The sequence below is a fragment of the Macaca thibetana genome, chromosome 6, assembly GCF_024542745.1.
Source record: "Macaca thibetana thibetana isolate TM-01 chromosome 6, ASM2454274v1, whole genome shotgun sequence".
Taxonomy (NCBI): domain Eukaryota; kingdom Metazoa; phylum Chordata; class Mammalia; order Primates; family Cercopithecidae; genus Macaca; species Macaca thibetana.
Genome location: NC_065583.1, coordinates 13649053 through 13675557, shown reverse-complemented (window position 1 = coordinate 13675557; position 26505 = coordinate 13649053). Strand labels below are relative to the sequence as shown.

At 42.4% G+C, this 26505-nt stretch overlaps 1 protein-coding gene and 1 long non-coding RNA gene across 7 annotated transcripts in view; one reads left to right on the top strand and one right to left on the bottom strand.

Moving 5' to 3' along the window:
• TENM2 (teneurin transmembrane protein 2) overlaps window positions 1-26505 on the top strand; it is a 1303382-nt gene that overhangs the window by 1115847 nt on the left and 161030 nt on the right. For all 6 annotated transcript variants that reach the window (XM_050794625.1, XM_050794624.1, XM_050794626.1 and 3 more), the window contains one exon: window positions 12518-12713. In XM_050794625.1, coding sequence (XP_050650582.1) covers window positions 12518-12713 — 196 coding nt within the window. The remainder of the gene's footprint in view (window positions 1-12517; window positions 12714-26505) is intronic.
• Window positions 6952-26505, bottom strand: part of LOC126957141 (uncharacterized) — an 83224-nt gene continuing 63670 nt past the window's right edge. The window contains exons 2-3 of the long non-coding RNA XR_007726667.1: window positions 10182-10267; window positions 6952-7244 (exon numbers count right to left, since the gene is read on the bottom strand). This is a non-coding gene — a long non-coding RNA (uncharacterized LOC126957141). The remainder of the gene's footprint in view (window positions 7245-10181; window positions 10268-26505) is intronic.

Genomic DNA, 26505 nt, shown 5'->3' with positions numbered 1-26505 from the left:
CCCACTTTTTGATGGGCTTGTTGATTTTTTTCTTGTAAATTTGTTTAACTTCTTTGTAGATTCTGGGTATTAGCCCTTTGTCAGGTGGGTAGACTGTAAAATTTTTTTCACATTCTGTCAGTTGCCTGTTTACTTTGATGGTAGTTTCTTTTGCTGTGCAGAAGCTCTTTAGTTTAATTAGATCTCATTTGTCAATTTTGGCTTTTGTTGCCATTGCTTTTGGTGTTTTAGTCATGAAGTCCTTGCCTATGCCTATGCCTATGGCCTGAATGGCATTGCCTAGGTTTTCTTCTAGGGTTTTTATGGCTTTAGGTCTAACACTTAAATCTTTAATTCATCTTGAATTAATTTTTATATAAGGTGTAAGGAAGGGATCCAGTTTTAGCTTTCTACATACAGCTAGCCAGTTTTCCCAGCACCATTTATTAAATAGGGAATCCTTTCCCCAGTTCTTGTGTTTGTAAGGTTTGTCAAAGATCAGATGGTTGTAGATATATGGTATTATTTCTGAGGGCTCTGTTCTATTCCACTGGTCTATATCTCTGTTTTGGTACCAGTATCATGCTGTTTGTGTTTCTGTAGTCTTGTAGTATAGTTTGAAGTCAGGTAACGTAATGCCTCCAGCTTTGTTCTTTTGGCTTAGGATTGTCTTGGCAATGCGGGCTCTTTTTTGGTTCCATGTTAACTTTAAAGTACTTTTTTCCAATTCTGTGAAGAAAGTCATTGGTAGCTTGATGGGGATGGCATTGAATCTATAAATTACCTGGGGCAGTATGGCCATTTTCACAATATTGATTCTTCCTATCCATGAGCATGGAATGTTCTTCAATTTGTTTGTGTCCTCTTTTATTTTGATGAGCAGTGGTTTGTAGTTCTCCTTGAAGAGGTCCTTCACATACCTTGTAAGTTGGATTCCTAGGTATTTTATTCTCTTGGAAGCAATCGTGAATGGGAGTTCACTCATGATTTGGTTTTCTGTTTGTCTGTTATTGGTGTATAGGAATGCTCATGATTTTTGCACATTGATTTTGTATCCTGAGACTTTGCTGAAGTTGCTTATCAGCCTAAGGAGATTTTGGGCTGAGACAATGGGGTTTTCTAAATATACAATAATGTCATCTGCAAACAGGGACAATTTGACTTCCTCTTTTCCTAATTGAATACCCTTTATTTCTTTCTCCTGCCTGATTGCCCAGGCCAGAACTTCCAACACTATGTTGAATGGGAGTTGTGAGAGAGGGCATCCCTGTCTTGTGCCAGTTTTCAAAGGGAATGCTTCCAGTGTTTGCCCATTCAGTATGATATTGGCTGTGGGTTTGTCATAAATAGCTCTTATTATTTTGAGATACGTCCCATCAATACCTAGTTCATTGAGAGTTTTTAGCATGAGGGGCTGTTGAATTTTGTTGAAGGCCTTTTCTGCATCTATTGAGATAATCATGTGGTTTCTGTCTTTGGTTTTGTTTATATGATGGATTACGTTTACTGATTTGTGTACGTTGAACTAGCCTTGCATCCCAGGGATGAAGCCAACTTGATCGTGGTGGATAAGCTTTCTGATGTGCTGCTGGATTCGGTTTGCCAGTATTTTATTGAGGATTTTTGCATCAATATTCATCGGGGATATTGGTCTAAAATTCTCTTTTTTTGTTGTTGTGTCTCTGCCAGGCTTTGGTATCAGGATGATGTTGGCCTCATAAAATGAGTTAGGGAGGATTCCCTCTTTTTCTGTTGATTGGAAGAGTTTCAGAAGGAATGGTACTAGTAACTCTTTGTACCTCTGGTAAAATTCAGCTGTGAATCCGTCTGGTCCTGGACTTTTTTTGGTTGGTAGGCTATTAATTCTTGCCTCAATTTCAGAGCCTGTTATTGATCTATTCAGGGATTCAACTTCTTCCTGGTTCAGTCTTGGGAGGGTGTATGTGTCCAGGAATTTATCCATTTCTTCTAGGTTTTCTAGTTTATTTGCATAGAGGTGTTTATAGTATTCTCTGATGGTAGTTTGTATTTCTGTGGGGTCGGTGGTGATATCCCCTTTATCACTTTTTATTGCATCTATTTGATGCTTCTCTCTTTTCTTCTTTATTAGTCTTGCTAGGGGTCTACCAATTTTGTTGACCTTTTCCAAAAACCAGCTCCTGGATTCATTGATTTTTTGAAGGTTTTTTTGTGTCTCTATCTCCTTCAGTTCTGCTCTGATCTTAGTTATTTCTTGCCTTCTGCTAGCTTTTGAATGTGTTTGCTCTTGCTTCTCTAGTTCTTTTAATTGTGATGTTAGGGTGTCAAGTTTAGATCTTTCCAGCTTTCTCTTGTGCGCAAGACTGAGACACTGCTTTAAATGTGTCTCAGAGATTCTGGTATGTTGTGTCTTTGTTCTCATTGGTTTCAAAGAACATCTTTATTTCTGCCTTCATTTCGTTATGTACCCAGTAGTCATTCAGGAGCAGGTTGTTCAGTTTCCATGTAGTTGAGCAGTTTTGATTGAGTTTCTTAGTCCTGAATTCTAGTTTGATTGCACTGTGGTCTGAGAGACAGTTTGTTATAATTTCTGTTCTTTTACATTTGCTGAGGAGTGCTTTATTCCAACTATGTGGTCAATTTTGGAATAAGTGTGATGTGGTGCTGAGAAGAATGTATATTCTGTTGATGTGGGATGGAGAGTTCTGTAGATGTCTATTAGGTCTGCTTGGTGCAGAGCTGAGTTCAATTCCTGGATATCCTTGTTAACATTCTGTCTTGTTGATCTGTCTAAGGTTGACGGTGGGGTGTTAAAGTCTCCCATTATTATTGTGTAGGAGTCTAAGTCTCTTTGTAGGTCTCTAAGGACTTGCTTTATGAATCTGAGTGCTCCTGTATTGTGTGCATATATATTTAGGATAGTTAGCTCTTCTTGTTGAATTGATCCTTTACCGTTATATAATGGCCTTCTTTGTCTCTTTTGATCTTTGTTGGTTTAAAGTCTGTTTTATCAGAGACCAGGATTGCAACACCTGCTTTTTTTTGTTTTCCATTTGCTTGGTAGATCTTCCTCCATCCCTTTATATTGAGCCTATGTGTGTGTCTGCACGTGAGATGGGTCTCCTGAATACAGCACACTGATGGGTCTTGACTCTTTATCCAATTTGCCAGTCTGTGTCTTTTAATTGGAGCATTTAGCCCATTTACATTTAAGGTTAATATTGTTATGTGTGAACTTGATCCTGTCATTATGATGTTAGCTGGTTATTTTGCATATTAGTTGTTGCAGTTTCTTCCTAGCATCGATGGTGTTTATAATTTGGCATGTTTTTGCAGCGGCTGGTACCAGTTGTTCCTTTCCATGTTTAGTGCTTCCTTCAAGAGCTCTTGTAAGGCAGGCCTGGTGGTGACAAAATCTCTCAGCATTTGCTTGTCTGTAAAGGATTTTATTTCTCCTTCACTTATGAAGCTCAGTTTGACTGTATATGAAATTCTGGGCTGAAAATTCTTTTCTTTAAGAATGTTGAATATTGGCCCCCATTCTCTTCTGGCTTGTAGAGTTTCTGCCGAGAAATCTGCTGTTAGTCTGATGGGCTTCCCTTTGTGGGTAACCTGACCTTTCTCTCTGGCTGCCCTTAATACTTTTTCCTTCATTTCAACTTTAGTGAATCTGGCAATTATGTATCTTGGAGTTACTCTTCTTGAGGAGTATCTTTGTGGTGTTCTCTGTATTTCCTGAATTTGAATGTTGGCCTGTCTTGCTAGGTTGGGGAAGTTCTCCTAGATAATATCCTAAACAGTATTTTCCAACTTGGCTCCATTCTCCCTGTCACTTTCAGGTACACCAGTCAGACATAGATTTGGTCTTTTCACATAGTCCCATATTTATTGGAGGCTTTGTTCATTTCTTTTTACTGTTTTTTCTCTAAACTTCTCTTCTCACTTCATTTCATTCATTTGATCTTCAATCACTGATACCCTTCCTTCCACTTGATTGAATCGGCTACTGAAGTTTGTGCATGTGTCATGTGGTTCTCGCCCAATGGTTTTCAGCTCCATCAAGTCATTTAAGGTCTTCTCTATGCTGTTTATTCTAGTTAGCCATTTGTCTAATCTTTTTTCAAGGTTTTTAGCTTCTTTGCGATGGGTTCGAACATCCTTCTTTAGCTCGGAGAAGTTTGTTATTACCAATCATCTGAAGCCCTCTTCTCTCAACTCATCAGAGTCATTCTCTGTCCAACTTTGTTCCATTGCTGGCGAGGAGCTGTGTTCCTTTGGAGGAGAAGAGGCACTCTGATTTTTAGAATTTTCAGCTTTTCTGCTCTGGTTTCTCCTCATCTTTGTGGTTTTTTCTACCTTTGGTCTTTGATGATGGTGACATACAGATGGGGTTTTGGTGTGGATGTCCTTTCCATTTGTTAGTTTTCCTTCTAACAGGCAGGACTCTCTGCTGCAGGTCTGTTGGAGTTTGCTGGAGGTCCACTCCAGACCCTGTTTGCCTGGGTATCACCAGTGGAGGCTGCAGAACAGCAAATACTGCAGAGTGGCAAATGTTGCTGCCTGATCTTTCCTCTGGAAGCTTCATCTCAGAGGGGCACCTGGCTATATGAGGTGTCAATCGGCCCCTACTGGGAGGTGTCTCCCAGTTAGGCTACTCAGGGGTCAGGGACCCACTTGAGGAGGTAGTCTGTCCGTTCTCAGATCTCAAACTCCATGCTGGGAGAACCACTACTCTCTTCAAAGCTGTCAGACAAGGATGTTTAAGTCTGCAGAAGTTTCTACTGCCTTTTGTTCAGCTATGCCCTGCCCCCAGAGGTGGAGTCTACAGAGGCAGGCAGGCTTCCTTGAGCTGCAGTGGGGTCCACACAGTTCGAGCTTTCCAGCCAATTTGTTTACCTACTCAAGCCTCAGCAATGGTGTACGCCCCTCCCCTAGCCTCGCTGATGCCTTCCTGTTTGATCTCAGACTGCTGTGCTCGCAGTGAGCGAGGCTCTGTGGGCATGGGACCCTCTGAGCCAGGCTCAGGATATAATCTCCTGGTGTGCCATTTGCTAAGACCATTGGAAAAGCACAGTATTAGGGTGGGAGTGTCCCAATTTTCCAGGTACCATCTGTCATGGCTTCCCTTGGCTAAGAAAGGGAATTCCCCGACCCCTTGAGCTTCCTAGCTGAGGCCTCACCCTACTTCGGTTCACACTCTGTGGGCTGCACCCACTGTCCGACAAGCCCCAGTGAGATGAACCTGGTACCTCAGTTGGAAATGCAGAAATCATCCATCTTCCGTGATGCTCACGCTGGGAGCTGTAGACTGGAGCTGTTCCTATTTGGCTATCTTGGAACTCCAGCGACAAGTCTCCCACTCTTAAGTGTTGGAGGAAGTTCATATCCAAAAGGAGGAAGATTAATTATAAATTAGTAGCAAGGTTTTTTTTCAAAGAATCATGAGTTTTTGCTGAGGATAGAAACAAGAAGAAGTAATAGAGGTTTTTTAAAAAAATAATTTCAACTTTCTTTTTAGACTTGGAGGTACATGAGCAAGTTTGTTACCTGGATATGTTGCATGATACTAAAGTTTGGGATGCAAATGGTCCCATCACTCAGGTAATGAGCATAGCACTCAATGGTTACCCAAGAGTGAAAATCTTAATAGTTTTTCAACCCTTGCCCCCTCCCTCTCTGACCTCTCTAGTAGTCCCCAGTGTCTATTGTTCCATCTTTATTTCCATGAGTACCCAATGCTTAGCTCCCACTGATAAGTGAGAATATGTCATGTTTGGTCTTCTGTTCCTATATTTATTTGCTTAGAATCATGGCCTCCAACTACATCCATGTTGCTGAAAAAAATATGATTTCATTATTTATGACTGCATAGTATTCCATGGTGTATATGTACCACTTTTCTTTATCCACCATTGATAGGTACCTAGGTTGATCCCATCTTTACTATTGTGATTAGTGCTGCAATGAACATATGAGTGCATGTGTCTTTTTGGTAAAACAATTTGTTTTCTTTTGGGTACCCAGTAATAGGATTACTGGGTTGAATGGTAGTTCTGTTTTAAGTTACTTGAGAAATTTCCAAACTGTTTTCCACAGTGGCTGAATTAATTCACATTCCCATCAACAGTGTGTACGTGCTTGCTTTTCTTCACAGCCATGCCAGCATGTTGTTTTTTGACTTTTTAATGATAGCCATTTTGACTTGTGCGAGATGGTATCTCATTGTGGTTTTGATTTACATTTTGATAGAGGTATTTCAGAATGGGTAGTCAGGGAAGCCCTTTCTCAGGTCATGATATTTAGGCAAAGGCAGGATTAATGAGAAGAGATCACGAGAAAGAATAGGCTAGGCAGAGGGAATGGCTGGTGCGAAGGCCCTGAGGCTGGGATGAGCTTGGCATCTTCCAGGAACAGAGAGAAGAGCAGTGTGACTGGAAAACATACAGGTAGAATGGTGTTTAGGGAATTGGGAAGGGGCCGGCTCCCAAAGCCACTTATGGACCAAGTACAGCCAACACCCAGCAAAGCCATCCAGACCTTTCCAGGCACCCGTTTTTCTCTGCCCCAGTGGGATGTCTCCCTGTCCTCAGGCCAGCCTGCTCTGCCCAGGTCTGACCCTAGCACTGCTAAGCTCTTCCTTCCTCCTTCTTATCCGCTCAGTGGCATCGTGAGGGGACTTACAAACCAGGCCAGCCACCAGATATGCTGGCAGCTACAACTAGGTTCTTGGAAAAGATGGATCTGTCCCCCATAATTGTTAAAATTCATGCAAATCCAACTTCAAATCCTTGCTTGGCCACCAACCAAGCTCAATGGCACTGGATCCATTCGTTAACTTCTCTAGAAACCACTGTTCTCTTCCGAGATGAGACTAGGGTTTTGGGGAGGGTGGAATGCAATAACACACATCAGCATTTGCTATTATGCCTGGCATGTAGCAAGTGCTCAGGCAAAAATAGGCTCTTATATTTTATTATTACTTTTGTTGCTGCTGCAAGAGGACATGTAATGAAAGAATCAAGAATTCTGCCCTTGTAAGATAAATTCTCCCCAGCTGCTGACTTTAGGGAACCCTGTTTGGTTCCTCTCTAGCTTCCATCTGCTTGATTCTTGCCTGCGGAGCCTGGCGTGATGAGCTGCTACAGTCTGGAAATGCAGATGCTGTTTCCTGTCCGGAAGTTCAGGGGCTGGTTCTCACAGTGGCCCGAGCAGTGGTGCCTGCAGCTGGGCCTGTTGCATTTAGTTAAGTGACTCAGATACTGTAAGTAGGAACTGAGCAGGGAGTCCTGAAAAAGACAGGCAAGGCCACACTCAGGGAAGCCAGCCCCCACTGGAGCACGCTGTCATTCCTCCCCCTTCCCTGAGCGCTCAGCCCCTTTGAAAGAGAGCAAAGAAATTGTGCTGAGCTTTAATGAGGAATCAGTCAGGCGCACTTTGCCACAGGCCTGGCTGGAGGCAGAAAGAGATGAACAGGCCCCCATGAGTGAGCGACCCACCGCAGCTAAGTCGTTCCCGTGGTCGCTGGATGAGACCAGAGACCCTGTGGTCATGTGGCTTCAAGCAGCCCTAGCTCACACGTGCCGCTCCCCTGCATCCCACCAACTGCTGAGCATGCCCTGCCATCTGAGGTAGAATCAACATCAGACGTCGTCAGGAGGCCGGTGATGCTGCCAGTGCAGAGCGAGGGGAGTGGCAGGCTTCCCCGGGAAATGTCAGCATTTATTGCTTTTCCCGTTCGCGTTGACCCTCAGCAAGAAAACGTTCCAAATAGCGATGAAGTCATCTCCCCTTTTTGGGGGGTCCTGGACCCAGTAATAACATCCTCCCGAAGGGCAATGAGTCTGTCTTTAACCTTGCCCTCTCTGGCAGGTGTGTATCAGTGTGGTTTCTAGAAGAATCTCTGGGCTGCCCGCTCCCTGCCTGTGGCCGCCTTCCCTTCTGGGAAAGTAACAGCCCCCGCTCCACGGTCCAGGCTCTGCTGCTCTCCTCCCGCTCCTCTGGAAACCCACTAAGTTATCTTAATTACCATTCCTCCTCGGTCTCTGCCAAGAAGTGGGGAGATTTATAATTGGATCAGTCAAATATTTGCTGTGGTTTATTTCTTTGCCTCTCGAGCTCTCGTAAAAGTTGCATTTTCATGCCACTTTGGGGTATGACTGATGACTCAAAGGCACAGCCCTCACATTGCATGCCAAAGTGGGTTATTTTTCAGAGGCCAGGGAAAAGGAGAGAACTGGGCGGGGAGAGGTGGTGTTTACTTTGGGTTATTGTGCTATCACCCTCTGGGTGGCTGCAAGAGACACAAGCGGCTTTGGGAGACAAACTTCCTCCCGCAGCCAGCCCGTGCACAGACACATCCTTCTATTGGGATTTGGTCATGTGCCTCCTAAACCTCTTCTAGAGTTTCTGCAGACCTAATGGGAGGACGTGCTACAGAGTAACCTCTTTAGTCAACGAGGCACAGTTTGGTCCCCCAAGCATCCCCATGTCCCAGATTGATCACAATGAGGTCCTAGAACAGAGGAGCCAGATGTCCCCAATACTAAGCCTGAGTTATCAATTCCCAGTGTTGAGGGATGAAAAGGAAACTCTGGCCAGGGCCTGAGCTTTTGGAAAATGCCCTCCTTCTAGTGACAGTCAGTCTGCCAAGCAAGCTGGCCAGGCTGTAGCCTAGGAATCCTAGAGAGCAGAGGCTCCCCTACACCAGATGGCCTCCTTGCAAACCAGCTTCTCACTTGCTCCCAGGCTCCCTATCCTGGAAGGCAGTCTCCATGGCTGGCTCAGTTTATCCTCCCCCTGCATTTCTAGCCTCCAGCCCTTGCCCAAATTATAGCAGCAGTGAGTGATGCTGTGTGATGCTGCTTGACACATGTTAATCTATGTATAGTGACTCTATGTACACTCTACTCTAGAGCACTTTGAGATAGAAAGGAGGAACAAGAGGTATAAAGAGGGAAACTCCTGGGAAATTGTGATAAACAAACACCCTACACATAATAGAGTGGAATTTTACCAACAGAAGATGCTGCCGCCTTTTCCTGGGCGATCCTGTCCTGTTGTCCTGCAAGAAATTATCTTGACCAGGCACGGTGGCTCATGCCTATAGTTCCAGCACTTTGGGAGGCCAAGGCAGGCAGATCACAAAGTCAGGAGTTCGAGACCAGCCTGGCCAACATAGTGAAATCCCATCTCTACTAAAGATACAACACATTACCCGGGTGTGGTAGCAGGTGCCTGTAATCCCGGCTACTCAGGAGTCTGAGACAGGAAAATTACTTGAACCCAAGAGGTGGAGGTTGCAGTGAGCCAAGATCAAGCCATTGCATTCCAGCCTGGGCAACAGGGCGAGACTCCAAAAAAAAAAAAAAAAAAAAAAAAAAAGGAAGGAAGGAAGGGAGAGAGGGAGGGAGGGAGGGAGGGAGGAAGGATGGAAGGAAGGGAGGGAGGGAGGGAGGGAGGGAGGAAGGAAGGAAGGAAGGAAGGAAGGAAGGAAGGAAGGAAGGAAGGAAGGAAGGAAAGAAAAGAAAGGAAGGAAAGGAGAAAGAAAGGAAGGAAGGAAGGAAGGAAGGAAGGAAGGAAGGAAGGAAGGAAGGAAGGAAGGAAGGAAGGAAGGAAGGAAGGAAGAAAGAAAATGATCTTGAGGATCATTTGGCCTGTCCTGGGAAGGAAGAAGGGCAGTAGTTCTGAAGTCCTCACTCCTCACCACTCTACCCTGCAGATGAAACCCCTATCTTCCTGGAGTTTATGTTCTTCTGAGTAGAAAGACAACACACATAAAAATAAATTATATCATTTTAGGGGGTAATAAGTGCTTTGAAGATAATAAAGCACAATAAAGGGCTACAGGATTGAGACACATCAAACACCATATCATATCAGAGTCAATATCTTCTCCAAGAGCCCCTGGCTAGCCAATTCTTCCTTAAATGAAAACTGCCCTCTGTGCTTCTGTGGGGGGGACTCTGAGGAGCCAGCCAAAACAGATGTCTTCTCTTTCCCCTGAAAAATGCCTCTTCTTAGAGTAATTTACTGGGCTGGACGGTGAGCACTGCCACTAGTCCTAAGCCATTTCCGTGTCCCTTGGCTGGTCAGGTGGTTCGGCAAGAGATGACTAATGCCCAAATTAGTAATGAGCAATGGCCCCACACAAGTAATCACCTTCAGACAAACTCTTCCTCATGGGGGTGATTACTTGGACCCGAAATGAAGTAGATCCTTCTCACCTCGGCACCAAGGAAGTTACAGCCATTCCTCTGGCTGACAGCAATTTGTAGACATGGGTCTTTGCAGTTGGACATTTTCGAGGTTGCTAAGGAACAAATGCTTTGGTTAGAAAGGTCTCCAAAAGCAGCATCAGTTTGTCATATCACTTTAAGTCATTTATTTTATCCCACAAAGACAGCTGGGACCAATGGGATATGGGGTAGAGAGAAGCTAAACACACTCATATCTTGAGAAATGGAGAAAATTTCAACTTCTAAGCAGTGGCCATTGCCAGTGCCCCACGTGTGAAACTAGAACCACGCGCTGCTCGTCATGATCATTGTGATTTGCAAGTAGGTGACTCATAGTCCCTAGGTACTTAATAAAATGGTTATTAACTTTCTGGCCCTGCCCTAAGCATTATCTCATGTCATCCTTATAACCTCCCTGAATGTTAGGTGTGATTAATTCCCTGGTATGAAAACCAAGAAGAAGGTAAAAGTAGATGTGCCCAACATCAAAGAATAGTAAGTGACAGAGTCAGAATTCAAACCCAGGTGTGTCTGATGGCAAAGCCTTTGTGTTTAAGATTATAGAGTCTTTTGTTTTCAGTGATCACATTTCAGGTGGAAAAACTGGCGATTCTGACGACAGGAAAGGCACATTAGGAGATTCCTGGAGTTTCATTCTATGAAGTTCGTAAAAGGGGTTATAGTTGATGTCTGTAACCCATAAAAACCTTTTTATGGAAGGGAAAGTGGAGAGATTGCTTAATCCTACAGTGGTGGTTTTCATTGGCTAAAACCTACACTTTGAATGTTCTCTGGAAGTCAGCATGCAAGTGACTTTTCTATGCAGTGATTTTGCAAGTGCTCACAAGATTAGTCCAGTTCTACTGGGGTTTTATCGATTTTCTTGTCAACAAGTAAGAAACATTGGTGTCCTCTTTGCCTTCTCCTTCATCCTCTCTGTCCAGCCCACGGTCAAGCCCTGTCACCTCTTCCTTAGAAATGTTCCTCCAAAGTTGTCCCCCTCTTCTCATTCACTGTCCTAATCAAACCCTTTTTTACCTCACCCCTGGGTTTCTGCGATCACTTCCTAATTGGTCCTCCTGCTTTCAGCTTTCACCCTTTAGAATATCTCATATCCTTCCTACACACTAATTCTTCAAAACATCCCTTTCATCACATCAGTCACTGCTCAAGAGACTTCAATGGCTCCCACTTGCCTGTTACAGCATTTCACCTATTATTTAGAACAGGCCTCTCTTGGGTCCCATTTGACCTCCCCATCCCCTTATCATGGTAGCCTTAGTTGACCACTCTGTCTCTCATTAATCACTTCCAATTCTGAACCTGGTTTCCACTGAAGCAAAGTTAAACTTTAATTGCTGGTTTATCCAAGGCCAGGCACTATAAGGGCATAAACATAAACACCAAGCCAATCTATGTCTAAATTCTTGCTTGGCCACTTAGGAGCTGCGTGACTTTGGAACAGTTGCTTGACTTCTCTGAGCCTCAGCTTTCTTATCTGTAAAATATGGATGTAAATTATACCAAGATAGGTACCAAATCAGGGTTTCTTCAGGAACTGAATAAAATGATGACAATGATCATGATGGCTAACACGTATTTTGTGTTTGCTGGGTGCCAGGCACTGTTCTAAATATTATCTGAATCCTCACAACAACCCCGTAACACAGATACTCTTATTTTCAGTTTTGCCAATGGGGAAACTGAGGCACAGACAGGAGAAGCTAGTAAGCACCTCATTCAGGATTCTCTCAGGCTCCATAGCCCTCATCATGGCCATTCTGCTGTGCCATTTCTCCTAGTAAATAATCAATAAAATGGTAGCTGGTAACATGGGTTCATAATTCTTTATCTGAAACACTCAGGCAACCGATTACATTTTGGAATTCATAATTTGGAGGATTACGGAAAAGTTATACTTTGCATATCCTCTGTATTATATAATACAAAGGGGGACTGGAGCAACAGCATGTACCACTCCCTCCACCACACACACGCGCGCACACACACACACACACACAACACACACATACAAACAAACGAAAAACTTTGGGTTAAAGCTCTTTGGATTTCAGGACAGCAGATAAGAGATTGTGACCCAGAGTAATAAAAGTATTAATAGTAGCAATCATTATGAAGCATAATAAATAATGACCGTTACTGTTACACATTTTGCGGCTCTTGTTTTCCTGAATAAGTTCATAGCAAAATGTGCTACAAAAAAGGTCTTTCTCCATTAACAAATGGATAGGAGGGGAAGGTGCCACGTATGGGACCACATCTGCACCTTGTCTCATACATGGTACTCTCTCTTCTTTTCCCAGTATGACTTCATGGAACGTCTGGACGGGAAGGAGAAGTGGAGTGTGGTTGAATCTCCCAGGGAACGCCGGAGCATACAGACCTTGGTTCAGAACGAAGCCGTGTTTGTGCAGTACCTGGATGTGGGCCTGTGGCATCTGGCCTTCTACAATGATGGAAAAGACAAAGAGATGGTTTCCTTCAACACTGTTGTCCTAGGTAGGTGTGGGATCTCTGAGATGGTACACCATGAAGGGAAGATGGAAATGTTCTGGGCTTCTCTGCAGAAAACACATCTTCTAAGGTAGTTTCTAGTACAGATGACAACCAACAAGGATCCTTTGTTTAGACCTTATAGTGTCACACACCTGAAACTAGCTCTGATTAAATGGAAATGCTGCTTAAACCATGAAAGAGCCACCAAGGATGAAATTGAGGTTAAGAGTTTAGGTCAGACTGCCTGGGTTGAGTCCTGACCACACAACCTAAGCAAATCACTTGACTTTGATAAGCCTCAGTTTCCTCATAGTAAAATAGAACTAACATGAATGCCCACCTCATAGGGCCATTGTGGGGATTAACTAGAATAAATATATAAATCTCTAAGCATATAGTAAAGAAACTACTGGCAATTCACACCAGCTCGGAATTTTTCTTAAAAATTAAGGGAACCTCAAAATATTAATAAAAAGTGATTTTTTAAAAACTTTAAATCAGATAAATTATATAGACATTTAAAAATCATGTTTTCATTCTTAAGTAGGTAAATCTCAAAGTGTTTTAATTAAGTACTTATCATTTTGGCATAGGGTAGCCCTGCCTTCTATTAGCTGCCAAGGGAAAAGTGAAGTTTCAACCAAAATGTCCTTATACATGCAATACAAAGCTCTAAAACGGTCATTCGCTTGAGGAAGGTTTCATAAAGTTTTTCTACAACAAACCCTAAGTATGTTAACAAGCAAAGAAGCTGCAGATATTTTCATTAAAGTTACGTTACTGGGATTTTTAATCTTCCTCCTGACAATAATAATTGATCCTGGGTAGAACCTCTGTGAATCAGGGGAGATTAATAGACCCATTTCACAGAAGAATAAATTGAGATTCAGAAAGCTGAACCTCTCCAAGACCCAGGCTGTGGAAACAGTGGAAATGGCATGGGCTTCTAGGTCTTGTCCACCACCTTTGTACAACACCATGTGTCCCAACAACTTTTAGCTGTAGATCTCAAGATTCACGGGGGAAGCGCACACAAGGTGGCTTCTTGAAGAAAGACTTGGTAGCTCCAGCATTAAATCCAAGATTTGCTTCCCCACATGTTAACTGGGCAATTCACTTATCTCTCTGAGCCTCAGTTTCATCATCTGTGAAAAGGTAATGACCACATCCAGAAGTAGAGGGTGATGTGAGTATCATGACAAATAAAACGTGTGTGGCATGAGTTGGTGGTCACTAAATGACATCCGATTTTTTTTTCTTTAGGAACACATCTAGTATCGCTGTTTTTCTGTTGATTACATTTTAAGAACTTTTCTATTGGCCCCATGGATTTTTCTGAGGGGCTCCCTGATTCTTCAAAGAGCTATGTAATCCATCCTGAAATTCAGGTGGCAATTCTTCATCAGTGGCCACACTTCAGAATGGTGTGAAATCACATCGAGTTTTGGTACTGACCATGGGATTCACATCAATCCTTATTCCCTCTGCTAAGCAAAGGCTGACCCTGTCAAGACTGGCCAAATGCTCCAAAGCAGGAGTTGGCTCCACTGTAGCCCATGGGCTGAATCTGGCCCACTGCCTGTTTTTTTGAATAAAGTTTTATTGGAGCACAGCCCCATACATCTGTTTACATATTGTCTATGGCAGCTTTCCCACTGTCACGGCAGAGTTGAGTCATTGTAGCAGAGACCATATGGCCCACAAAGCCTAAATCGTTACTCTCTGTCCCTTTACAGACAAAGTTTGCCAACCCCTACTCTAAAGTCATGTCCTAAACTTTGTATAATGAAAGTCAGTGGAGAAGCGTTCCACAAAGGGAAAATACCCAGAATTAGGTTAGGTACCAATGGGGAAGAAAAGTAATAGGGTAGAGACTAACTCACAAAAGGAAAAAACTAGAAACAAATTTGGAACCAGCTTGAGATGTTGAGATTTTTTTAAATCTTTAGTTTAAGAACATGATGAGAAATGACTTCCTTTGTGTCGCTTTGTGTTTAAACTCAAGAGGCTTGACACATACGTGACAGCACACACCCTGCACAGCAGCTGGCTCAGCTGGGGTCTACAAGAATTCAGAGAAGTGGTTCATAACAACAAGAACAGCTATGCATTTATAGAGCGTCAACAGTGTGCTAGCCCCAGTATTATGCCTTCGTGTCTCTTGCTTCCTCAACCCATGGAGTAGCCACATGAGGTAGCACTATCACAATTCTCTGCATTTTCCAACTGAGGAATCCAAGGCTGAATGCAGTTAGAAAACTTGCCCAAGGTCACACACAGCCAGGAAAAGGTGAAATCAGGATTCATACTTTCCAGAGCCTGTGCTCTTAACCACTGGATTTCTTTGGATTCTAGCCAACTAAATCCTTTTCCCTCTAAACTTAGCACATTTTCTGGGGTTCAGATTATTTCCCAACAGCTTCTGTCCTCCTTCTCCTTTATTCACATGGACACAGGCGTTGTGGTAGTGAAATTCCCTTCCCACGGGCCATCATTCACCCTGGCCTGTTGGAGCTGGGAATAGCAATTCTCCCAAGAGGATTGCTCTTGTCTGGACTGTATCTCAAAGAGAAAGTCAAAGATAATCGGCCTAATAGTTGGGCAGACATCTTGATGGAGCAATGATAGTAATTGGCCTGAAGTGCAGGGAAAAGAACAGTGTTTTATTTGATTCGAGGTTCTCCCACACATAACTATCATCAGAACGTTCTCCATCAAGAGCAGCCAGGAGTGCTGTAAACCCCCGTGATGTGAAACAGAAGGAAAATGTTAGACAGGTGTCAACCAGCGATCACACTAAATATACCTTTGACTTGGGGAAGTCTTTTGATGTGTTTTGGAGAGAAGCAGCCTGCTTTCAGAAATTAGTTTCTTCTTGAGACAACAGAACGGCTTTCTGGAAGCACGATGCTAGCCTCCACTTGGGTAAAATCCCATTCCCTGGGCTTGATCTCACTTCCGGAGGCCACTTCTTCCTCAAGAAAATGTAAACAAAAAGGAAAACTGATAATATCTTAAAAATATTTAACTGAGTGTTGGAGAAAGGGGATTGTGAGTTCCTTTTTATTTGAGCTTTGCCACATCATTGTTTCTCCCTCAGAAACTATCAAAATACTTTCAATATGAGTTGTTGGGAAAGTTAAATGAAAAATACTGTTTATGACAATTACTGTTTATTTAGAATTCTCCTCCCCCACATGCAGACACACAGACACACACACAGACACACATACACACACACGCAGAGACACATACACACATAGACATACACAGGCACACACACAGACACACAGACACACACACATAGTCACAGACACCCAGACACACATACACACACACACAGACATACACAGACACACACACAGACACACATACACACACACACACACAGACATACACAGACACACACACAGACACACATACACATAGTCATACACAGACACACATACACGCACATACACACAGACACACACACAGACACACACACAGACACACATAGACACACACACACAGACACACACACACAGACACACAGATACACACACACAGACATACACAGACACACATAGACATACACTTACACACAGACACACACATAGACACACAGACACACATACACACAGAGACACACATAGACACAACACATAGACACACACACACATAGACACACACACATAGACACACACAGACACACACACACATAGACATACACAGACACACACACACATAGACATACACAGACACACAGAAACACACACACACATAGACATACACAGACACACACATAGATATACACAGACACACATGCAGACATACACAGACACACATAGACATACACAGATACACACACACATAGACATACACACACACACATACACACAGACACACACACACAGACATACACAGATACACAGACACACACACATAGACATACACACACAGACACACACACACACATAGACATATACACACACAGACATAGACATAGACACACACAGACAAACACACATATCGACATAGACACACAGAGACACACACACATAGACTTAGGCACACACACAGACACACACATATGCATAGACACACACACATAGACATACACAGATACACACATGCACATAGACATACACATAGACACAGACACACACACATACACAGACACACAGACATACACATACACACAGACACACACACATACACAGACACACAGACATACACATACACACAGACACACACACATAGACATAGACATAGACACACATAGACACAGACACACACACACAGACATACACATACACACAGACACACACACACACAGACATGCACAGACACACATATACATAGTCATACACACACACACACACATAGACATACACACACACACATAGACATACACAGACACACACAGAGACACACACACACACATAGACATACATACACAGACGCACACACATAGACATACACAGACACACACACACATAGACATACACACACAGACGCACACACATAGACATACACAGACACACACACACATAGACATACACACACACAGACATAGACATAGACATACACACAGACAAACACACATATCGACATAGACACACAGAGACACACACACATAGACTTAGGCACACACACAGACACACAGACACACACATATGCATAGACACACACACATAGACATACACAGATACACACACGCACATAGACATACACACACACACAGACACACACACACACATAGACATACGCAGACACACACACACATAGACATAGACAGACACACACACAGACATACACAGACACACAGACACACACATAGACATACACAGACACACACACACATAGACATAGACAGACACACACACAGACATACACAGACACACAGACACACACATAGACATAGACATACACTTACACACAGACACACACACAGACACACAAACACACATAGACATAGACACACACACAGACACACATACACATAGACACACACAGACACACAGACACACACACACATAGACATACACAGACGCACACACATATACACATACACAGACACACAGACATAGACATAGACACACACACAGACACACACACACATAGGCATAGACACCCAGACACACACATAGACACACATACACACAGACATACACATACACACACACATAGACATACACAGACACACAGACACACACAGACATACACAGACACACAGACACACACAGACATACACAGACACACAGACACACACACACATAGACATAGACACACAGACACACACACACATAATCACACTTGGACAACTTTTTACCAAGGACCTCTTGTATACCAAGCATTGAAAATACCTTGATGAACAGTTCAAATCGAGAGCTTGGTGAGAGAAGATAGATATATATAAGAATTACAAGAGCAAAGAGGAAGTGATACAAAGTCCAGATCGAGGAAAGTGAGGAAGACATCCAGGAGCTGAGACACAATGATAAATACCTCAAGTGAAGCCCTCCAGCCAAGCAAAGAAACTGTGCAAAGATCTCGGGCCTTTTCCATGGGATTGTGGTGGCAAAGAGCTCCCTGGACCTTTGCTGCTTGACTGCCAAAGACGTAAGTTTTGAGAACAGGGAGCCTTGACCTCAGGAATGTCAATTTCCACCAAACCATCCCCAGACCCAGATGCTCAGTGAGAAACAATCTCTACTTCACCGTAGGAAGGACTTCAAAAAATGCAAGCTGAAGAATGATGTTCCTCTGTTTAAATGTTTCATTTATACCCAGAAGTTCCAGAAACCCAAGTCATCCACATGGCCTATAGCAGGGGTCCTCAACCCTAGGGCCACAGATCAGTATTCACCATAATGTCGAATCAGTGGAAGCCCTGAGCTTGTTTTCCTGCAACTAGATGATCCCATCTGGGGGTCGTGGGAGACAGTGATAAATCATCAGGCATTAGATTCTCATAAGGAGCATGCAACCCAGATCCCTCGCATGCACAGATCACAATGAGGTCTGTGGCCCATTAGGAACTGGGCCACAGAGCAAGAGGGGAGCAGTGGGTGAGCAAGTGAAGCTTTATCTTTATTGCTTGCATTAGCGCCTGAGCTCCACCCCATATCAGATCAGCAGCGGCATTAGATTATCATATGAGGGCAAACCCTATTGTGAACTGTGCATGCAAGGGATCTAGGTTGTGTGCTCCTTATGAGAATCTAAAGCCTGATGATATGTCACTGTCTCCCATCACCCCTAGATGGGACCATGTAGTTGCAGAAAAACAAGCTCAGGGCTCCCATTGATTCGACATTATCGTGAGTTGTATAGTTATTTCATTATATATTACAATGTAATAATAATAGAAATAAAATACACAATAAATGTATGTGCTTGAATCATGCTGAAACCATCCCCAAGCCCCAGTCTGTAGAAGAATTGTCTTCCATGGAACCAGTCCCTGGTGGCAAAAAGGTTGGAGACTGCTGGCCTACATGTCCCTGGATGATCCGTCTCCCTGTCTGGATCTCTCCAAACTCAACTAATGTCACACTCTCCCTTGTTTGCTACCCTGCATCCATATTGGATTCAGTTCCTCTCTTTCCCACCCCAGAGCCTTTGCATAAGCTGTTCCTCTGACCTGGAACACCCTTCCCTCAGCTCTTTGCTTGCTGGTTTCAGCTCATCCTTCAGAGTCACTTGCATAGAGTAGAGAGGCCCTCCCTGAACACTCTCTTTAGGTAGCTTCCTCCTGTTACTCCATCTCAGTATCCTATTCTCTTCAAAGCACTTATTGTAATTTTTACTTATTCAATTTGCTTGATTTTTTTTTGGCTTGTATTCTCTATTATTGTGCAAAGTTTTATGAGGGCTTTGCATATGAGGAGACTATGTCTGTCATTTTCACTGTGGTATCTCCAATGCCTTTTTATATAGTGCCTTGCATAATATAAGTGCTCAGTTAGTAGACTGAATCATATGTAAGAATGTGACAGATCTGAGACCTTACCCTAGTTGCAAGCTAACATGTTAGCCTGACACAGTTTCATGGATGCCATCAGAAGACATGAGACTCATGGGTCAGAGATAAGGGACTTTATTACTCAGAGCAATGCAATATCCAGAGTGTCAGTATGTGTTCTGGTTCCCCAAGCCCCAGTTCCCTCAGAGTAACTCCTCAGGGCTTCCCTCAGGTCGGGTTATGCCAGTACATATCGTGGGTTGCATTGCAGAAGAAAAACCCTGAGCTTACTGAACCCGAGTCTCTTAGAATAGGCAGTAAGCATGCTTATTCTTTGTTCCAGAGGGAGACATTGTCTTTACTATACTGGGTAATAAGTAAACCTGCCCTTTACTCAGAAGAGAGACACTACTGCTGTCTCCCAAGGCTGTTCCCAATACAGACAGCCTTGAAAAGATAGTTCAGAACTAAGGCAGTCAATGCCTGTGCTCTCAAGACATTCAGAAACATGAGAGACCCAGGGAGAATGGTCTCCCAGCACCCTGTGAAATTACTGATTTGCTGATCCACAAAAGCACCTAACGCTTTTTGAATGAGGGATGAATAAATGAAACAAATAAGTAGCCACCTGGATGCTTCTCAGCCGACATTTACACAGCCAACCTCAAGGAGTTTCAGTCTGAAATGTTAATTATTGTTATACATTAAGGAAACTGGCTTGATGGGGTCTATAGTCTTTTGTCTGATTTTGAAAAAGCAAATATACTCATTGAGTTTTCCTCAGACTGCCAGAAACCAACTACAGTGTAGTTCTGGAAGATGAGGGCTGAGAAAGGAAACACTGTAGGAAGAAAACAGAATGGTATGATTCGGAGTTTCAATCCAGAGTAGGAGTAAATGGGAAATCAGGTTTAAAGGAAACACATCCTTTATCACTCTCAGGTAACTCCATTAGGAACAATTAGACTTCACAGCCTTTCATACTATGTCACCAGGTCAAAGTCCCCAACTCTCCAAGGGTGATATAACATCACATTTTGGGAATAGTGGCTTATACTTTCCTTTTCATCATCTTAGTAATTTGGAACCTGAAAGTCTAAAGGTATTTTGTTTTAGGACAAAAATTAGGATGATGGGGTAATAATTTTTAAAGAATATGACTATTGAATGACCCTGTCTGACAGCTTTGAAGAGAGCAGTGGATCTCCCAGCACGGAGGTTGAGATCTGAGAATGGACAGACTGCCTGCTCAAGTGGGTCCCTGACCCCTGAGTAGCCTAACTGGGATACATCCCCCACTAGGTGCAGACTGACACCTCACACCACACATGGCAGGGTACACCCCTGAGACGAAGCTTCCAGAGCAAGAATCAGACAGCAGAACTCGCTCTTCAGCGATATTCTATCTTCTGCAGCCTCTGCTGCTGATACCCAGGAAAACAGCGTCTGGAGTGGTCCTCAAGCAAACTCCAACAGACCTACAACTGAGGGTCCTGATTGTTAGAAGGAAAAGTAACAAACAGAAAGGACACCCACACCAAAACCCCATCAGTACGTCACCATCATCAAAGACCAGAGGCAGATAAAACCACAAAAATGGGGAAAAAGCAGGGCAGAAAAGCTGGAAATTCAAAAAATCAGAGCACATCTCCCCCTCCAAAGGAACACAGCTCATCGCCAGCAACTGATCAAAGCTGAATGGAGAATGACTTTGACGAGTTGAGAGAAGAAGGCTTCAGTCGATCAAACTTCTCAGAGCTAAAGGAGGAACTATGTACCCAGTGCAAAGAAACTAAAAATCTTGAAAAAAGAACGGAAGAATGGATAACTAGAATAATCAATACAGAGAAGGCCATAAATGAACTGACAGAGATAAAAACCATGACATGAGAAATATGTGACAAATGCACAAGCTTCAGTAACTGACTTGATCAACTGGAAAAAAGAGTATCAATGATTGAAGATCAAATGAATGAAATGAAGTGAGAAGAGAAGTCTAGAGAAAAAAGAGGAAAAAGAAATGAACGAAGCCTTCAAGAAATATGGGATTATGTGAAAAGACCAAATCTACGTCTGATTGGTGTGCCTGAAAGTGAGGAGGAAAATGGAACCAAGTTGGAAAACACTCTTCAGGATATCATCTAGGAGAACTTCCCCAACGTAGTAAGGCAGGCCAACATTCGAATTCAGGAAATACAAAGAACGGCCACAAAGATACTCCTCGAAAAGAGCAACTCCAAGACACGTAATTGTCAGATTCACCAAAGTTGAAATGAAGGAAACAATGTTAAGGGCAGCCAGAGAGGAAGGTCGCGTTACCCACAAAGGGAAGCCCATCAGACTAACAGCAGATTTCTCGGCAGAAACTCTCCAAGCCAAAAGAGAGTGGGGGCCAATATTCAACATTCTTAAAGAAAAGAATTTTCAACCCAGAATTTCATACCCAGCCAAATTAAGTTTCATAAGTGAAGGAGAAATAAAATCCTTTACAGACAAGCAAATGCTTAGAGATTTTGTCACCACCAGGTCTGCCCTACAAGAGACCCTGAAGGAAGCACTAAACATGAAAAGAAACAACCGGTACCAGCCATTGCAAAACCATGCCAAAATGTAAAGACCATCAATGCTAGGAAGAAACTGCATCAACCAACGAGCAAAATAACCAGCTAACATCACAGTGATAGGATCAAGTTCACACATAACAATATTATCCTTAAAGATAAATGGACTAAATGGTCCAATTAAAAGACACAGACTGGCAAATTGGATAAAGAGTCAAGACCCATCAGTTTGCTGTATTCAGGAGACCCATCTCACATGCAGAGACACATATAGGCTCAAAATATAGGGATGGAGGAAGATCTACCAAGCAAATGGAGAACAAAAAAAAGCAGGGGTTGCAATCCTAGTCTCTGATAAAACAGACTTTAAACCATCAAAGATCGAAAGAGACAAAGAAGGCCATTACATAATGGTAAAGGGATCAATTCAACAGGAAGAGCTAACTATCCTAAATATATATGAACCCAATACAGGAGCACCCAGATTCATAAAGCAAGTCCTTAGAGACTTACAAAGAGACTTAGACTCCCATACAATAATAATGGGAGACTTTAACACCCCACTGTCAACATTAGACAGATCAATGAGACAGAAAGTTAACAAGGATATATCCAAGAATTGAACTCAACTCTGCACCAAGCAGACCTAATAGATATCTACAGAACTCTCCACCTCAAATCAACAGAATATACATTCTTCTCAGCACCACATCGCACTTATTCCAAAATTGACCACATAGTTGGAATAAAGCACTCCTCAGCAAATGTAAAAGAACAGAAATTATAACAAACTGTCTCTCAGACCACAGTGCAATCAAACTAGAATTCAGGACTAAGAAACTCAATCAAAACCGCTCAACTACATGGAAACTGAACAACCTGCTCCTGAATGACTACTGGGTACATAACGAAATGAAGGCAGAAATAAAGATGTTCTTTGAAACCAATGAGAAAAAAGATACAACATACCAGAATCTCTGGGACACATTTAAAGCAGTGTGTAGAGGGAAATTTATAGCACTAAATGCCCACAAGAGAAAGCTGGAAAGATCTAAACTTGACACCCTAACATCACAATTAAAAGAACTAGAGAAGCAAGAGCAAACACATTCAAAAGCTAGCAGAAGGCAAGAAATAACTAAGATCAGAGCAGAACTGAAGGAGATAGAGACACAAAAAAGCCTCCAAAAAATCAATGAATCCAGGAACTGGTTTTTTGAAAAGATCAACAAAATTGGTAGACCCCTAGCAAGACTAATAAAGAAGAAAAGAGAGAAGAATCAAATAGACGCAATAAAAAATGATAAAGGGGATATCACCACCGACCCCACAGAAATACAAACTACCATCAGAGAATACTATAAACACCTCTACGCAAATAAACTAGAAAACCTAGAAGAAATGGATAATTTCCTGGACACTTACACTCTCCCAAGACTAAACCAGGAAGAAGTTGAATCCCTAAATAGACCAATAGCAGGCTCTGAAATTGAGGCAATAATTAATAGCCTACCCACAAAAAAAGTCCAGGACCAGACGGATTCACAGCCGAATTCTACTGGAGGTACAAGGAGGAGCTGGTACCATTCCTTCTGAAACTATTCCAATCAATAGAAAAAGAGGGAATCCTCCCTAACTCATTTTGAGGCCAACATCATCCTGATACCAAAGCCTGGCAGAGACACAACAAAAAAAGAGAATTTTAGACCAATATCCCCGATGAATATTGATGCAAAAATCCTCAATAAAATACTGGCAAACCGAATCCAGCAGCACATCAAAAAGCTTATCCACCATGATCAAAAAGGTTTCATCCCTGGGATGCAAGGCTTGTTCAACATATGCAAATCAATAAACGTAATCCAGCATATAAACAGAACCAAAGACAAAACCACATGATTATCTTAATAGATGCAGAAAAGGCCTTTGACAAAATTCAACAGCCCTTCATGCTAAAAACTCTCAATAAATTCAGTATTGATGGAACGTATCTCAAAATATTAAGAGCTATTTATAACAAACCCACAGCCAATATCATACTGAATGGGCAAAAACTGGGAGCATTCCCTTTGAAAACTGGCACAAGACAGGGATGCCCTCTCTCACCACTCCTATTCAACATAGTGTTGAAAGCTCTGGCTAGGGCAATCAGGCAAGAAAAAACAATAAAGAGTATTCAGTTAGGAAAAGAAGAAGTCAAATTGTCCCTGTTTGCAGACGACATGATTGTATATTTAGAAAACCCTATCATCTCAGCCCAAAATCTCCTTAGGCTGATAAGCAACTTCAGCAAAGTCTCAGGATACAAAATCAATGTGCAAAAATCATAAGCATTCTTATACACCAGTAACAGACAAACAGAGAGCCAAATCATGAATAAAATTCCATTCACAATTGCTTCAAAGAGAATAAAATACCTAGGAATCCAACTTACAAGGGATGTAAAGGACCTCTTCAAGGAGAACTACAAACCACTGTTCAGTGAAATAAAAGAGGACACAAACAAATGGAAGAACATACCATGCTCATGGATAGGAAGAATCAACATCGTGAAAATGGCCATACTGCCCAAGGTAATTTATAGATTCAATGCCATCCCCATCAAGCTACCAATGACTTTCCTCATAGAATTGGAAAAAACTGCTTTAAAGTTCATACGGAACCAAAAAAGAGCCCGCATTGCCAAGACAATCGTAAGTCAAAAGAACAAAGCTGGAGGCATCACGCTACCTGACTTCAAACTATACTACAAGACTACAGTAACTAAAACAGCATGGTACTGGTACCAAAACAGAGATATAGACCAATGGAACAGAACAGAGCCCTCAGAAATAATACCACACATCTACAGCCATCTGATCTTTGACAAACCTGAGAAAAGCAAGAAATGGGGAAAGAATTCCCCATTTAATAAATGGTGCTGGGAGAATTGGCTAGCCATAAGTAGAAAGCTGAAACTGGATCCTTTCCTTACTCTTTATATGAAAATTAATTCAAGATGGATTAGAGACTTAAATGTTACACCTAAAACCATAAAAACCCTAGAAGAAAACCTAGGTAATACCATTCAGGACATAGGCGTGGGCAAGGACTTCATGTCTAAAATACCAAAAGCAACAGCAACAAAAGCCAAAATTGACAAATGGGATCTAATTAAACTAAAAAGCTTCTGCACAGCAAAAGAAACTACCATCAGAGTAAACAGGCAACCTACAGAAAGGGAGAAAAATTTTGCAATCTGCTCATCTGACAAAGGGCTAATATCCAGAACCTACAAAGAACTCAAACAAATTTACGAGAAAAAAACAAACAACCCCATCAAAAAGTGGGCAAAAGATATGAACAGACATTTCTCAAAAGAAGACATGCATACAGCCAACAGGCACATGAAAAAATGCTCATCATCACTGGCCATCAGAGAAATGCAAATCAAAACCACAACGAGATACCATCTCACACCAGTTAGAATGGCAATCATTAAAAAGTCAGAAAACAACAGGTGCTGGAGAGGATATGGAGAACTAGGAACACTTTTACACTGTTGGTGGGATTGCAAACTGGTTCAACCATTGTGGAAAACAGTATGGCGATTCCTCAAGGATCTAGAACTAGAAATACCATATGACCCAGCCATCCCATTACTGGGTATATACCCAAAGGATTATAAATCATGCTGCTATAAAGACACATGCACACGTATGTTTATTGCGGCACTATTCACAATAGCGAAGACTTGGAATCAACCCAAATGTCCATCAGTGACAGACTGGATTAAGAAAATGTGGCACATATACACCATGGAATACTATGTAGCCATAAAAAAGGATGAGTTCGTGTCCTTTGTAAGGACATGGATGCAGCTGGAAACCATCATTCTCAGCAAACTATTGCAAGAACAGAAAACCAAACACCGCATGTTCTCACTCATAGGTGAGAATTGAACACTGAGATCACTTGGACTCTGGAAGGGGAACATCATACACTGGGGCCTATTATGGGGAGGGGGAGGGGGAGGGTTGGCATTGGAAGTTATACCTGATGTAAATGACGAGTTGATGGGTAATGACGAGTTGATGGGTGCAGCACACCAACATGGCACAAGTATACATATGTAACAAACCTGCACATTGTGTACATGTACCCTAGAACTTAAAGTATAATAAAAAAAAAGAATATGACTATTTCTCTGCAGACCCAAATCAACATTAAAAAGTTTCAAAATCATTCCTTTGAAGGTATTACTTGAGAGTACACATAGAAGGGTAAATCACAAGATAAGACAGTG